The sequence below is a fragment of the Loxodonta africana genome, chromosome 10, assembly GCF_030014295.1.
Source record: "Loxodonta africana isolate mLoxAfr1 chromosome 10, mLoxAfr1.hap2, whole genome shotgun sequence".
NCBI lineage: Eukaryota > Metazoa > Chordata > Mammalia > Proboscidea > Elephantidae > Loxodonta > Loxodonta africana.
The window spans coordinates 79,302,311-79,319,260 of NC_087351.1; the positions used below are offsets into that span (position 1 = coordinate 79,302,311).

The 16,950-nt window shown below is 39.2% G+C and overlaps 1 protein-coding gene across 1 annotated transcript; it reads right to left on the reverse strand.

Moving 5' to 3' along the window:
- Positions 1 to 1,432: 1,432 nt before the first annotated feature.
- Positions 1,433 to 16,910, reverse strand: ATP6V1D (ATPase H+ transporting V1 subunit D). The gene is made up of 9 exons (XM_003408720.4): positions 16,769 to 16,910; positions 11,737 to 11,854; positions 9,281 to 9,360; positions 6,464 to 6,531; positions 6,107 to 6,151; positions 4,951 to 5,054; positions 4,314 to 4,380; positions 3,086 to 3,164; positions 1,433 to 2,134 (listed from the first exon to the last, which is right to left on the reverse strand). The coding sequence occupies exons 1-9, from the start codon at positions 16,807 to 16,809 to the stop codon at positions 1,993 to 1,995; spliced, it is 744 nt and encodes a 247-aa protein (XP_003408768.1). The 5' UTR covers positions 16,810 to 16,910; the 3' UTR covers positions 1,433 to 1,992.
- Positions 16,911 to 16,950: the final 40 nt, after the last annotated feature.

Here is a 16,950-nt window from a genome sequence, read left to right on the forward strand (position 1 = left end):
GTCTACCTAAATGAAAAAGCACTAACCTGGCCCCCTACTCCCACCTTCCAAGTGATAAAGGCTTCCTGGAGGCAGCATGTAGTGCTTAAGAACCAAGGCTCTGAAGTCAAGACAGGCGTGGCTCGAGCTCCAGCTGTGCTATCTGACCTGTCAAGGCCTGAGTTTCCTCATCTACAAGAGGGAAATATTATTTCACCTCACCAAGGTGTTGTGAGGATTAATGTTAAGTAGTTCAAAATTACCTATTTTTAAAAGATTGTGAACGGAGTTGTTACTGCTTTTCTAATCACTACTGAATTTACATTGAATCTGAGATGTTATCCTGTCAACAGCAACAGGATTTCCTAAAAAGCAGCTCTCTCAGGACAGGCCCTGTATCTTACCTTTAATACTCAAAGTTTTAAATAAAGAGAAGGCAGAAAGGATAGAAGTTAAAGCTCTGAAAGTAGACTGCCTGGATTTAAATCCTAGATTCAACATTTTTTAGCTTTTTGACCTAGGACCAATTATTCAAGCTCCCTGTACCTCAAAATTTTCATTTGTGAAAGGAAGGATTAAAATAATATGTGTTTCTTAGGGTGGTTGTGCTAAATGAGATAACATATGCAACAACTTAAAATAGTACCTGGCACATAGTAACTTATAATTTTATAAAAGAAAAAAAATTTTTTTTTTTTTATATAGCAGGTATTAAATGTTTGCTAAATCATATACTACTTTAAAAAAGTCTAGGCTACGTTAAGGAGTGGTTAAGCCCTTGGCTGCTAACCCAAAGGTCGGTGGTTTGAATTCACCAGCTTTTCCGTGGGAGAAAGATACAGCAGTCTGCATCTGTAAAGATTACAGGCTTGGAAACCCTATGGGGCATTTCTACCCTGTCCTATAGGGTCACTATGACTCCGAATCCATTCAATGGCAATGTTTGTGTTTTAATTTAGGCTGTGCTATCAATTAAAATATTAATAAGACTAGTGTCACAATTTCATTCACTAAAAAACTGTCCCATGGCCAGTCATGTCAAAAATGCCTAGAATGGTTGCAAGAAAGACTGAGTAATCATGGATGGCTCACACCAAATCAAACAGCACTGAGAACCTCAGTCACCTGCTATGTCTACTCAAACCTTCATATATGAAAGACAGTGAGTTGTTACTGCTTATAAAATAGTGAAAAGCTACCTCGTTACTCCAAAATGGGAATGAGAATTTTTCTTTAAAGATTAGGAAAGAAATGATATTGTGAAGCCCTCCTAACTCACTGGCAATCATACTTACTAGTATCCCAAAACACAACACAGTGAGCCTATTAGTAAAACGCTGGTGTCTGGAGGAACACAGAAGGGAGGCTACCCATGACCTCCTACATGTTTGTAAAGAAAACTCTGTGGATGACAACAAGACTTATTCTCAGAAATTAATAAAAAGGGAACAACTTATTTTTAAATAATTTTACTCTGCTTACACCAGTCACATTTAAATTTGCAGAAGTGCTCCCATGACAGGACAGAGACCTGCCATGCAAAGAAAAATAAGTGAAGGCATTCATAAAACTTGGAGAGGAGGGCCACAGTAACACAAGGACGGCTGCAGCAATCTCAGACAACAGCACTAGGTTTGCAAGTACACAGGAACAGAGGGTGCACAGCGGTAGCTGACCTGCATGTGTTGGCCTGAGACCACTGATGTTTCCAATGGCAGTATTCCCTAATATGCCGGGTAAGCAGATCACTTGTAACACAGACGTAAATGCAATAGGTGACACTTCCCTGTGGTACATCCTGCAAGTTCCTTGGCAGGGTTCTACAAATCTCTTGATACCATTGCTGAATTGTGATCCTGCAGGAGTAATCCCGTGAAATTCCCACCCAGGGAAATTTTACAACCAGTGAGATTCTTAGGCCAAAAAAATAAATAGCCACACAAACAAGCCTACACACCGTGAGTTAGAACGGAGCCAGCGTTAGGGCTTCCAAAAGGACCAGAGCAGGAAAGATTACTCAAACAGAAGATCCTCATCCTTCTCTTCAGCAAGAAGATTAGCGGGCTCTGTCACCTCCCCGGCTGCTCTTCGCTGCTCCAAGTCCTTCTCAGACTTTTCCTTGAGAATCTTTTTCTTCTCCTGTATCTTCTTTAACCTGTAAAGGGGGAGTTTTGCTGAATGCCGTGTGCCATAGATCTCTTTCAGTACTAAGTAGATTTGTCTTCTTCTAGTTTTGTAATAAGGATAATAAACACCCACAAGCTAGAACAAAAATTTACCTCTATCAATTTTAACTTCAGTATATTACTTATAACCCTTTTTTAAAAAGTAGAATACATGCTCATATATTTTAAATAACTGATTTCAAAAGCTCATATTTCAAGTTAAATATCGAAATCCATTCTCTAAAGAACAGGCTTTGAGCATTCAGACACTTATTAAAATGTCGGCTCACTCAATTTGAATAATCTCTAATACAACTCTGAAAGTCATTAATGGGCAGAAGCTAAATACGTTTGATAAGTAAGATTATGAATACACTCGGATAATATTCCTCAAGGTCTACAACTGCCATGTCTTTCCAGAATCCTGCCTTCCCCTATCTCCCACTTCACTGACCCCTGTACCACCTACTTAGTATTACTTTTATTTAACTCTACTGGCTCTAAAAGTTCACAACCAATTCCTATACATTCATTATTTCTCCTAAAGTACTATGCTAATTGTCTAATGGTAGAGACGATGATGCCCCCAAGTGCTTTATACTTTCTTTCTCCTGGAACATACTCAACATGCAGTACATATTTATTGATCAACCAATTCATTCCAGTTTCTTCCATCTTTTGCATGTGGGAGACATCCAATCTAAATCATTGTTTCATTTTAAAGAATACTCAAGCCTGTTAAAGTTTCTGGAAATACCATGTTTTAGGTATGTGCAAAACTTGACAAAAATTTGTCTCCACAGCCTTTGGCAATATTATTTCTTGCTTCTTATTTATTAGAATAAAGTATAATTCTAAAGAACATAACTCCACTAGACTCCTGGCAAATCAAGCCTTTGCAATGTGGAAAAAAGTGATCAATACTGTCAATTCCAACAAACCTGTAGAACTCTTCTCGCTCTCTCTCATCCAGCTCTGTGATGATGTAAGCAAGGGTTCGTTCAATCCGCGGAATGATGACTAAAAAAAAATACATAAGAACTTCAAATCTCCTTTCAAAATCCAGGGCTCATTTGTATGATGTTACTTATTTTTTTTCTAATTGTAAAATTAATGCATATTAATACAGAAATCTTGAAAAACCAAAAATGAAATGTAATCCAACCACTCAAAAGTAACTATTGTAAATATTTTGGTATATGCCCTTCTGGTGTCTCTTCTATCTACAGATAACATACTAGACTAAAATATGCACAACACATCAAATATACTGATTATATATGAATATCTAACATTGAACCACAGATGTTACTTTAAATACTAGAGCAATTTACGGTTAAAAAGATGAGCAGAAGGACTGGAATATATTGAGTTTTATGTCAGTCACTAGGCTCTACTTTATACAGAATTTGTCTGTTTTGCTTCTAGAACGTGAACTCCTTAAGGGTGAGCACTGTTACTCATTTCGCTTTGCTTATAGTTCTATGTACAAGGCACTAGAGGAAGCAGACAAGAAATGTTTTGCATTTTTAAAACATGAGATAACTTCCTTTGAAACATTAATAGAGCCTTATGTAAAATAACTTCTTTACTGGTCAGATCTGGCTTCTTTCTTTCCTTAAAACTGAAATGTTTCTTAATGGAAATTGAGTAAAAAGTATTGTCGACATTAACAATCATATTTTCAAACTAATAAAAGAGATGGAAAATAAATGAATCAAAACGGGAAAATTTATTTTTTGAAATCAAGGAGAATAGAGAACGTATAGGACATAAGGCCTAAAGGAGCGAAATTCAAAGTTAAAGAAGACATTAGAAAGATGTCTTGACCAATGAAAGGAACTAAAGGAAACATGGGGGGCTCTTTGAAATACTCTTTCGCCCTTTACAAACTCCATGAATAACCAGAAACTAAGAAGACATTCTATTTTTAACTCACCACTCTCCTCTATAACAACCCCCAAGCATACACACATTTCTACTGAAGCCCTTCACACTTCATTGTGCCACTAATACACTTCTCCCTCCCCACTTGGGGCAGGGGCAACGTCTTACTCACTTCTGAATCTTCAGTGCTTCGTACAGCACCTGACTCCTAGAGGCTGGTAAGCAGTGTGGTGGTGTGGATAAGTGAATGGGCCAAGGGCCTCCACAGCAGCTTATACTCACCATGTTCAATGGCATTCACACGCCTGTTGGTTATCTTAATAGCTTCATCCAAAGTAACAAAAGAAGTCTAAAATTAAGAGGACAACTAAGGTAAGCACAACGTCTTCCTACTCCTGCCCTGTTTACTTGATTCCACTCGGATTGCACTTGTAGAAAATATTTGGGAACCAACACCACTACTTTTCAACATGCTTAAAAACCAGGAAATTCTTGGGAGACTTCCACACACCTAACACCGTATTTCCAGGCCAGTATAATTTGTTTACTCCAGACTCATATAAATAAAGACATAGAGATGGCTAAAGAAGAGAATCATGAACTAGTAAGCCAGATCTATGTTAACAAAGGAAAAAAGTGACTTTCATACATAAACCATGCTATACTTATACTTAAGTCTAGTAGTAACTGTTGCTTTTTTCACCTAGCAAAACTGCATAGCATTCTGTTAGTAATAAAAAGTAGTGACAATGATGCAGGAGGCACCACTTCAGAAATTAAAAGATCTCGTGCCTGCTTCACACAGGTTCATGGAGAGTTCGGATTGCTGACTGCAGTAGGCACTGACTCAAGACCTGACCCTCCCATGTGAGTATCAGAAATCAAACTGCGGGGGCTCCCCAGCTCTGCTGCCACTCACCTGCAGCGAAGCTAGTTCCACCAGGAGTTCCACTGCTTTGGCATAATTCCTCTTTAGCTTAGCCAACTGTTCTCCACCTCTGGCTAACCCAGTCAGCTCATAACCTGGAAGAGCCAGGCAGACAACATTTGTAATTACAGAGAATAAACAATCTTCCTCATAAAATTCCAAAATAGAAGATAATTCAGACTACTACTGAATATGCAAAGATAAATTCAGACCCCTGTTAAACGCAAACACGAGGTGCCCATCTCACCACAGGACTATGCTGCAGAATAGTTTCCACAAAGACACTATTCTAAACGTAACCACAGGAAAAGCTTTTGCCCAGCCTTCACTTCACTGGCTTGCTAGATGAAGCCATGTCCCACATTCCCTTTGTAAATCATACTGCCTGATGACTACAATATAGTAACGTGCTCTGTTAACAGGCAACACTCTGGGACGCTCTGCTTCTTTATTCAAGCTGTACAGGTGACTCAGAACACGTTCGAGTTTCAACGAACTAGACTTAACGACTGTTGTGTTTTTTGGTACATCTTATCATCGGTAATGCGTACTACATTCAATGTTGCAAGGTGTAATTTGCTGATGTTATCATTCTCAGATGTTTACTCACAGATGTTCAAAGATCAGATTTATACAGATACTGATTTGTAAAAGGCAATAAAAACGAAAACTAAAAAAAAAAAAAAAAAGAGGTGTTCCACCGACATGTCAGGAACAACATACAACAGAGTTGGAATGAAACCCTGTTGTTAAGTCAGGGACTGCATGTATTTGTTATTCTATGTGACTTAATTAAATATTATATAAACCAATGAGCTATGAGTGCCCAAAAAACAACACTGTTTCAACAACAACAAAAAAAGTTGATTACCTTTGGAAAGATGTTATTATCAAAAAAAGGAAAAACGCTATCAAATTAGGAATGGGTGAGGCAATTATAAAAAACTGGGAAGAAGCTATAAAAATCTACAAAGATTCAGCAGTCAGATTGCATCAGTGTCTAAGATCCTATCATACTTTTGAAAGACCCAAACTGGAAACTACAACAATACATTACGGTTCTACAGAAAGACAACACAGAAGTCGAATTGGTGGATTTACTCTCAAAGAAAGGGCCATGGCCTTACATAAAGTGTTTCATACTTACTATCAGTTCCTTCATGGTAATGTTCAAACACTGGCAAAGTAACACCTGTTAAACAGAGAAGTATGGATGGAGTCACAAAATATCCTTGAAGTACTGTTTTTCAATCACTGCTTCCAGTGTTTCTTTTTCATCAAATACTGAAAAGTCAAGAGATTAAGTTTGGGATTGCAGCCAGTCTCAGTGAATGAAAAAAGTCAAATCAACCTGGCTGTTACAATGGTTTTAACATGTAAAACCATATCAACTGATTCTAAGGTGAAGAGAGAAACTGGGAAATCAAGCTCATGCTATATAAACAGGTTAATTTTTAAATGTTATATTTTCTCCCCCATGGCTTCTACGGGATTGAAAAGTTACCTGCTACGTTATCTTTCTTTGCACGAATCTTCACTTGGGCTTTATTCACATTTTGGATAACAGTGGTGCTGCAGAAAAAGAAAAGCCTTTATTAATTGTATTTTTAGAGTGAGAAATAAACCTACAGGGGCCCATTGGATACTTTCAACATTAAATTAGGCCATGAATAATGTTGTTGCTGTGTGCCATCGAGTCATGAGACGTCACAATTAAGTAAATTTTGATAATTGCCTTTTTCCAGAAAAGGAGAGAAATCTCTGCTGCCAGAGGAGGGCCTCAGAGAGCAGAAAATGAAAATCATTCATTCAAAGCATTAAACCTGTTGCGGTCCAATGGATTCCAACTCACAGCAAGCCTACAGGGGAGGGTAGAAATTCCCATAGGGTTTCTAAGGCTGTAATCTTTACGGAAGCAGGCTGCCACATCTTTCTTCCATGGGGTAGCTGGTGGGTTTAAACCACCAAACTTTCAGTTAGCAGCCAAGTGATTAACTACTGAGGCACCAGGGCTCCATAGTCAAAGCATTAGCAATGAACAATGACTTTGAAAGCACATAAAAATGCTTGAGTTTCCAGTCATACACGTGGTGCACGGGTGTGACTTTAAGGAATTATTCACCTAATGTAATTTGGAGAAAACTTTGCTTTCTTCTAGGTTTCCTGCTCAACTGGTTAAGCAGTTCAATTCCTTTACTCCGGAACCTATCTAATTTCCATCAGCCTTGTCTGACCCCCCGCCTGTTACTATCATAAAATGTGTTTTCTCCATAACTACTCTTAACCACATTCACATAAGAAACACTACTGATTCCCTCTTTCTGCTGGAATAATCAATGCTATTTGTTCTCTTACCAACAGTGGCAAAACTTAAGGCTTACCAAAGTGGTAAGGGCAGTATGCCCCTCAGGCTGAAAGACCTACCACCAGGTAAAGCTCTTAGATAACACACTCTGAGAATGGAGGAAGAGTCCACGTATAGTACAAATGTTAAAGTGCCAGGCTGCTAACTGAAATATCGGAGGCTTAAGTCCACCCAGAAGCACCTCAGAAGAAAGGCCTGGCAATCTACATTCGAAAAATCATCCTTTGAAAACCGTAGGGAGCACAGTTCTACTCATGTGGGTATCATGAGTCAAAATCAACTCAACAGCAACTGGTTAATGGTTAAAAATGGAGACACTGGAAGATGTTTGCTTAAGGGGTACTGAGTTTATGTTAACGGTGGCAAAATGATCTCACAAAGGAGAGACAGGATGGTTCCACAACTTGAAGGATGTAAACGATGTTACTGAATCGTACATGTAAAAATTGTTAAAACGGCCTATGTATCGTATTTTCGCCAAAGTAATAAAAAAAAAAAAAAAAAGAATGGACATATCATGTCATTGGGAAAAGAAGACTAAAATCGGAAACCCTGAAAACAACTTCCACCTATGCCCCTAACTAGCCCTGTGACTTCAGGAAGATAATTAACTTAAATTAAGAATAGTAACATTTGCCCTGTCTACCCCATAGAGTTATTTTGAGAATAACATATGCATATTGGCACAACCCCTTTGTAAAGCAATAATGTAAAACATTTTCTATGCTTAAACACAACTTTATGCATATACTGATATGACCAGTACCAGTAAAGTCGATTCTGACTCACAGTGCCCCTTGAGTTGCAGAGTAGAACTGTGCTCCACAGGGTTTTCATGGTTATGACCTTTCAGAAGCAGATCGCAGGCCTTTCTTCCAAGGCACCTCTGGGTGGGTCTGAACCACCAACCTTTCGGTTAGTAGCCTAGAGCTTAACCATTTGTGCCACTCAAGGACTCCAACTGATATGACAAAAGCTATAAAGTTAGTGCCCTTTAATCAATTCTGTTCTCAAAAGTTTATTCTAAAAAAATACTTCAATAGAAACAAAGATGTATGTGCATGAAGATATTCACTGCACACATTCTCTAATATTCCAAAAGCCTAAAAATAAACCCAAAGGTCCAGCATTAGGAGAGTTAATAAATTATGATGTAGCTAGGTAAACATGCCCATGGAAGCAGGAGTCAAGAAATCACATTATGTATTACAATGGACACATCTCCTGCAAAAGATCTCCTTAAAGTGTTGAAAAGCAAAGATGTCACTTTGAGGATTCGCATCATACGCATGTGAAAGCTGGACAATGAATAAGGAAGACTGAAGAAGAATTGATGCCTCTGAATTATGGCGTTGGCAAGAATACTGAATATACCATGGACTGCCAGAAGAACAAACAAATGTGTCCTGGAAGGAGTACAGCCAGAATGTTCCTTAGAAGCAAGGATGGCGAGACTTCGTCTCACATACTTCGGACATGTTATCAGGAGAGATCAGTCCCTGGAGAAGGACATCATGCTTGCTAAAGTAGAGGGTCAGTGAAAAAGAGGAGGACCCTCAAAGTGACACAGTGACACGGCAAGGATTGTGCGGATGGCACAGGGGGACCAAGCAGTGTTTCGTTGTGTTGTATGTAGGGTCGCTATCAGTCAGAACTGACTCCATGGTACCTAACGACACAAAAGATAAAGATTATGCAACAATGTGACCACGTGGAAAGATGTTTATGATACAATGTTAAATGAAAACGAACTACTAAATATTAAGTGTTCTCTGTATGCAACTATATAAAAGGTACATGTGGAAGGCAATGGAAACAAGGGTGTTAAGGCCATGGAGTTAAAAGTGCTCTTTATTATTACTACATAATTTGTCTTTACGCATATATATTTTTAAATTTCAGAATGGTTTTTAAATAAAATTATGAATTTCAAAACACCTCATTTAGTCTTCTTACCTGAAGTCCCCAGCTGTGAACTTGGCCTCAGCAAGTGAAAAGGCCGCTTCTCTCATCACTTCACCCATCAACATTTTAGTCTGGAAAAGCATACACCAACAGATTTAATCAAGTTTCTAGCAAGGAAATCATAATTATGTTCCTTTAATAACCATCAGTATTTTATGCTTGGCGTGCACGTAAATATTAATTTGATAATGTGATAACAAAATGAAACAAAAATTTCCAATTTTGCTTGAATGTTTTTGATTACGGTCACTAACAATGTTGCAAGACCATGAGTTTTATAACTAAAACAGCATAATAGAAAACTACGAAGCTTTACTAAAGGACCTATCTTATTCTTTAATGGGTACATGCAGGTTTACTCAAATTAATCTCCTAAATTCTTTGCAGTTGCAGTCAAAATCTTAATGGCATATTGGTTCTGGACAATTTAATATTGAAAATATCCAATAATTTTTTTGAAGGAGAAGAAAAACTGAGGTAGACGGGTGGGGAATTGCCTTATCAGGTATAAAAAATGTATAGCTATGATAAGGAAGTATGTTTGATACTAGTACAGGTAAGTGAATGAAATGGAAGGGAGTTCAGAAGCAACCCCAGGTCTACATGGAAACTTAGTAAAGAGACCATTCAACTGGCAATCATTTGCAAATGATAAAGTTAAATTCCCACATCATATCACACCAAAAAAAATTCCAGACATATTAAAAATAAAAGTTAAAAAAAAATGAGTAAAATAGAGTATTTTCTAATATTTTACCCAGATGTTATATAAAGACTAACATATTTGACCAAACAAAAATTAGGATATCATTTAAAAAAAAAAAAATGGCTTGGAGAAAATATTTTTAACGTTATACACACTAGCCTCCCCTAAAAGTGTGTGTGTGTACGTACATATATATATGTATAAATATGTGACACACACATATATACATACATGTCTATATCCACAAATAAACATGAGAAGAAATTTACCAAGAAAATCAAATTACCAGTAAACATGAAAAAACGTTCAACCTCACAAATAATCAAAAGCAGTGCAAATTAATATAAGATAATACCGATTTTAGTCTGATCAACTGGCAACAAATTAAAAAAAAAATTAATACACAATTAGGAAGACTTTTAAGGAAAAAACACCCCGACACATCATTTGGTAGGAATATAACAAAGCAGTATAATAATTCGGAGAGCAATTTGGCAGTTATCTATTAAAAATTTAAATGGATATATCCTTGGCTCTAGATTCTAAGATTTCTTTTGCAGAAAAATGTTAGCATATACACACATAAGAATTTAAGGGCAAAAAGAAAGGTAAAACTAAATATTCATCAACAGAGAAGTGGTTACATTCCATTATCCATGCAATGGAGTACCATGAAGCAATTACAAAGAAGAAAACAGATGTTTGTATTGAAGAAACCCTGGTGGCGTAGTGGTTAAGTGCTACGGCTGCTAACCAAAGGGTCAGCAGTTCAAAGCCACCAGGCACTCCTTGGCAACTCTATGGAGCAGTTCTATTCTGTCCTATAGGGTCGCTATGAGTCGGAATCAACTTGACGGCACTGGGTTTGGTTTTTTTGGTGTGTATTACTGTAGAAAGCTGTCCACGTTCTGCCACCACGGAAGGAAGGGGAGAATGTTATAGAATTCTAGAATTTTATGTATATAAACCAAAGTGTCAGAAAGAACTACCTTTTGTGGTAACTGCAACCAGTGTCATGGAACACTATGTACAATTTATTGAATGGGACACTAATTTGCTCTGTAAACTTCCACCTAAAATACAACAAAATATTAAAAAATAAAAAGGAACTACCTGTGGGAAATGATAGAAGGATGGATGCCAGGGTTATGGGGAGACAGGGGTTATGGGAGAAAAAGCATTTTTTTTTTTTTTTTAATGTATTTCACATATCGCTTATCCAAAAAGCATTAGTTAAAATGTACATGTCAGTACTACTTTAGGCCCTGGAAAAATAGTGCTGCATAGATAAAGCCCCTGCTCCCATGAAGCTTATATTCTAGTGAGGGGAAACAAACTAGAAAACATCATGCAGTAGTGCTACAGTATAAATAAAAGAAGATGTGACAGAAGGAAATACAGGGGTCACTGTTGGTTGGGTGATCAACGATGGCCCCTCTGAAGAGAACAGAATGGTAAGAGAAGCCTGTGGTGAGAAGACCTGGGGAAAATGCATTTCAGGTAGAAAAACAGCTAATGCAAAGGCGCTAGAGATCAAGCGGGACTTTTCGGGCAAGGTTAAGGAGTTTGGATTTCATTAAATGAACTGTCTGAAGCTTGTTATAAAGACAATGCCATTTTTACTTTTGAAAAAAAAAATAATTATAATAACTTAGAGAAAAATTAAAAATGCCAAGGGCCAGGCTGGATCTTCCTTAGATAATTCTCAAATAAATATCGTTCTAAGCAAAGTTCATTCTACCTCTATTATCTTCTTTAGGATCTGTCGAAATCGAAGAGTCAAAGCATCAGATTTTTTCTTCAGGAGGTTTCGACCTGTCTGTGCTCCTTTCAATCGAGCCTTCATGATGGTCTGTGCCCTAAAAAAGAGAGTCAAAGACATTTCTTCCCATTGTTTAAAAGAAACAAAATACCTCCCCAACACAGTGTTAAAATGTTTTATTCTTTGATGCCGTGACAGTGAGAATATATGGCATTTGTGGCTGACAGGTTTGGTTGATTTTTCAATACTACAGTTTTTCCACACTGAGCGTTTGGTAGATGAGAAGTTCATTTAAAACAGAAAGAATTATTCTGATAAACAACTATTTCTCTAGAATATATATTGATTAAATCATAATAAGTTATCAGGAGCCCTATTTTATGATGCCAGCATAATTTAAATACTCATTTGATTTGTAAATTAAAATATTTTTACTTTTTATTGTGCTTTAAGTGAAAGTTTACAAATCAAGTCACTCTCTCACACAAAAACTTACGTACACCTTGCTACATACTCCCAACTGCTCTTCTCCTAATGAGACAACCCACTCCCTCCCTCCACTCTCTTTTCCTGTCCATTTCACCAGCTTCTAACTCCCTCTACCCTCTCAATCTCCCCTCCAGGGAGGAGATGCCAACATAGTCTTAAGTGTCCACCTGATCTAAGAAGCTCACTCCTCACCAGCATCCCTCTCCAGTCTAATCCCTGTCTGAAGAGTTGGCTTTGGGAATGGTTCCTGTCCTGGGCCAGCAGAAGGTCTGGAGACCATGACCACCATGGTCTTTCTAGTCTCAGTCAGACCATTAAGTCTGGTCTTTTTATGAGAATTTGGGGTCTGCATCCCACTGCTCTCCTGCTCCCTCAGGGGTTCTTTGTTGTGTTCCCTGTCAGGGCAGTCATCGGTTGTAGCCGGGCACCATCTAGCTCTTCTGGTCTCAGGCTGATGTAGTCTTTGGTTTATGTGGCCCTTTCTGTCTCTTGGGCTCGTAATTACCCTGTGTCCTTGGCGTTCTTCATTCTCCTTTGATCCAGCTGGGTTGAGACCAATTGATGTATCTTAGATGGCCGCTTGCTAGCGTTTAAGACCCCAGACGCCTCTCTCCAAGATGGGATGCAGAATGTTTTCTTAATAGATTTTATTATGCCAATTGACTTAGATGTCCCCTGAAACCGTGGTCCCCAAACCCCCACCCCTGGTCCGCTGGCCTTCAAAGCATTCAGTTTATTCAGGAAAGTTCTTTGCTTTTCGTTTAGTCCAGTTGTGCTGACCTTGCCTGTATTGTGTGTTGTCTTTCTCGTCACCTAAAGTAGTTCTCATCTGCTACATCACAGATGTTTTTAAAGATTAAAAAAAAAAAAAATCTGTCCATTAACACATAAATTTGAAATGGATTTATCTTCAGACCAGCAATTCCACTGAGAAATTCATCCCACCAATTTACTCTGTGTGTATGGAAAAGCACATACAAGGATAAACATTCCAGCTTTATTTGTAAACATATGGAAACAAGCTAAATTTTAAATAAATCATGGTGCACCACACGATGGAATGACATGCAGCCACAAAAAAGAGAAAGATATACATGTACACATATGCAAGAATCTCCTCATATTTTACTGCAAGGAGCAGAACAACATCTACAGTGGTCTCAGTTATACAAAGTAATGAATAAATGTGCTTAGAGAGATGCAGAAATAGTTCCAGACAGGATCCACAGAAATTGGTAACAGTGGTTACCTCTGGGAAATGGGGCTACGTAAAAAAAATCAGATTTACTTTTTACTACTATACTCTTTTGTATCTTTTGAATTTTATGCCACAGCATTAAGGTGTTTTGACATCATCAATCGAGACCCAAATACCACAATCATTAATTTTAAATGACTCTAGGTAGCAAATGACATATATAAGATCCTGAGAACTGACAAGCTAAACTTGCACTGAGGACTCCTCACCTCCTTATTTTAATCTTTTCCAATCAGAAGCCGCAATACCAAAGTCAAGAAAACAACAGCAGAAACTGACATTTCTGTTCTTGCTGCCATATGCCACATAAAATTTAGTAATTAAAAAAAAAAAAAGGGTTTGCGTAATAAAATTCAACCACAGATTGCACAACCTAGGCACTTAAAGTGATTTGTTAATGGGGATATAATTTCACACAACGGGTGGCTTAAAATAGCATGTATTCACGGGTCTTTTGACTAAATTCTTGGGACTATACTAAAATCTCTTACCATCAGGTTAAGGTTACTGAGACAATTTTACAGATGGAAGGGACTCCAGACATTATTTGAGATGAGGAAAATGAGGTACAGAAAGATGAAGCAACTTTCCCAGAGTCATTCTGTAAGAAAAGGCAGGTAGGAACTTGAACCACAGGGGTCTCGCTCCAGGGAATCGCCTAAGGCTCAAACCTAAGTCCGCTGTGCCCCAACCACGTGCCACACTGCCTCGCCTTAAAGATGAAAAGTAGCATCTTTCTTTAAAAGATCTATTGTGGCTGACTTTGCACTGACTGGTCTGATTGGAGATCGAACCAACTGAAGCTGGTTCAGATTTCGGCCTGAGCAAGAGCTGTCCGCTCCATTGTGTACATTTAACATACTTTATTGTTGACACTATCCACCAGACTTTAGGCTCAAAAGACTTGGATCAAATTAAGTCAAAACCTAGTAAGTACTCAGATTGCAGCAAGTCTATAGTATAAAGGTGAACTGATTGCTAAGATTAAATTCTACATGCCAATTTTAGTTTCCTCCAAGGCAACAGCACCTCTGTCTACTGGGCAAATTTAAATTTTTGAGACTGTACAAGAGACTTGCTCAAGGGCTTACGGCTAGCTATGTGGCTGAACCTGGATTTGATAGACCCCTGTGGACTCAAAACCCTACAAGCCTTTTGGTTGCTTTCTCTGGTGCAAAAGTAGGGTTTCGCCGGATAATACTTTAAGTAGAACTGTCTATGAAACAGTAGTCTCTGGTGCATCTTCTAGCCCAGGTCTCAAAAAAACTTGCTCTTTTAAATCTTTCAGAGCTACTCAGCACTATGAAAAAAAAGTCTGACCTTCAACTAAGATGACAGCTTTGTTTCCAGTTGAATCAAAGACATCTGACTATATGACGAAGTACCTGCTGTCGGGCCTTTAGAGAAGCAATTACTTCCTGCACTTGATTTTCCTCTCAATTAGCAATTTCACCTTCACAAACCTATCATTTTTTTTGTCAAGCTCAGGCAAGCATATTTCACTTTGGTTGTCCTAAACAAAGCAAAAACAAGAAATGTGAGCATTCTGACTACCCTGCGTAGTCCTGATCCTTATTTGTTTCACTGAAACTGCCTTTCTACACAACTGGCTTGCTCCCCAGCCAGTGCAGCAGCTATTAGAAAGCCAGAAGGTAAAAGTGAAAAAAAATAAAACCTTTTGTTTCATTAAGAGGTATAGGAATCCTGACCCAGTCAGAGATCTGGGTTTAGAATTTGAATATAATTTTTATTTTAAGTGTTCTCAGATTGTTTGAGAAAAAGGACAAGATGAGGAAAAACAACAGAAAACCTCAAAGAGATAAGACCACTGAAGACCTAAATGTCTGAGCCAAAACTGATTTTCTGCTTCCTCATTGAAAAACAGAAGAAAGAGGAGGAGGGAGAGAGAGAGCACAGGTAAGAACAATTTTTACTCTTCACAGGTTGTTAGGCACATTTCAGAAAAATTCAAGTCTTTTTTTTTACAAACTGGTCAAACGCCTATGCTAGTCCTCCTGTCGAAGAATTCGGGCCAAAAGGGAAAAGCAGCCCCATAGCTGAACAGATTCCAAGGCATAAGTTTACTCAAGGAACATTTTTTTTTTTTTTGTGGACCTGCTATGGGTTAATAATCAAGACGTTCTCTTCTCTCCACTTGAAGAAAGATCACAGTCCAGTGGGAGAGAAAGATATGCAAACAAATACCCGCTTTACGATGTGACGGATGGTATTAACAGGGGTGTGAACCAGGTGCAGTGGTGACTGAGCAAAAGAAGTGCCTCAGAAACTCAAGGATATCTTCCCATTCCAAGCGACATTTGACTGGGTATAGAAAAAGGAAGGAAACCCTGGTGGCACGGTGGTTAAGTAGGGGTTAAGGGCTACGGCTGCTAACCAAAAGGTCGGCAGTTCGAATCCACCAGACACTCCTTGGAACCTCTACGGGGAAGTTCTACTCTGACCTATAGGGTCGCTATGAGTCAGAATCAACTCAACAGCAATGGGTTTTTGCAAAAGGAATAAGAGGATCCAAGATCTAATCTGATGTCCACGGTACAGCGAGTCCATTCAGTCCCCCGTATGGTTTAGGTATCTCTTCCGTGTGTTCCCCACCGCACTCAACTTCCCCCCTCAGAGCATTTATCAAACCTCATTTGCTTGTCTATCGGCTAAGCTGTGGGGTCTGTGAGAGCAGAGGTGGTGAAGGTTCAGCTATATAAACCCAGGGCTCGGCACAGGGCCGGGTACATCCCAAAACCCACTGCCCTCAAGTCGATTCTGACTCATATCGGTCCTATGGGAGAGAGCACAACTGCCCCCATAGGATTTCCAAAGCTGTAAATCTTTCCAGAAGCAGACTGCCACATCCTTCTCCCGCAGAACGACTGGTGGGTTCCAACTGCGAGCGCTTAACCACTGCGCCACCAGGACTCCCTGCCTGGTACATAGTAGGCCTTAATAAGGGTATGGGGAATGAGTACTTCGATTAATGCGTAGAGACAGCGCGCCTCCACAAAAGCCAGCAGGCCAAGCTTCTGATCTATGGGCTGTAATCGCTCTGTCCAGTCTGGTTCACTCCGGAGGAACTGGTGTGGGGCCGCCGAAGAGCCTCGCCCCAGACTCAGGAAAAGCGGTTGGGAGAGAGTGCAGCCAGGATGGGCCCAGAAAACAAGGAACCTCGCTGCTGGTCCACAGTATGAAGGGACCGCTCTCCCGCCAAGCGTTCCTGAGCCTGAGTGCCGCTCTTCCCATTCTTTTACTTACATTCGCGAGGGAAAGATCTCAATTCGGTCTTTGCCCGACATTCTGACGATGACTATTCGGCTCGAGTCCCCGGCCGGGCAACCGTGGATGCACTACCTCCAGTTCCCGCAGCCTCTGTGACTTCCCCGACCCGAGTCAGCTGGTTGGGTCACGTGGCCCCTCGCGTTGCTAAGAAGCAGCAG

Coding starts and splice junctions, on each gene's coding strand:
- ATP6V1D (XM_003408720.4), bottom strand. CDS start 16,809: ATGTCGGGCAAAGACCGAATTGAGATCTTTCCCTCGCGAAT. Junction 11,855..16,768: donor GAGATCTTTCCCTCGCGAAT/GTAAGTAAAAGA, acceptor TCTCTTTTTTAG/GGCACAGACCATCATGAAGG. Junction 6,532..9,280: donor TTCACAGCTGGGGACTTCAG/GTAAGAAGACTA, acceptor CTTTTTCTGCAG/CACCACTGTTATCCAAAATG.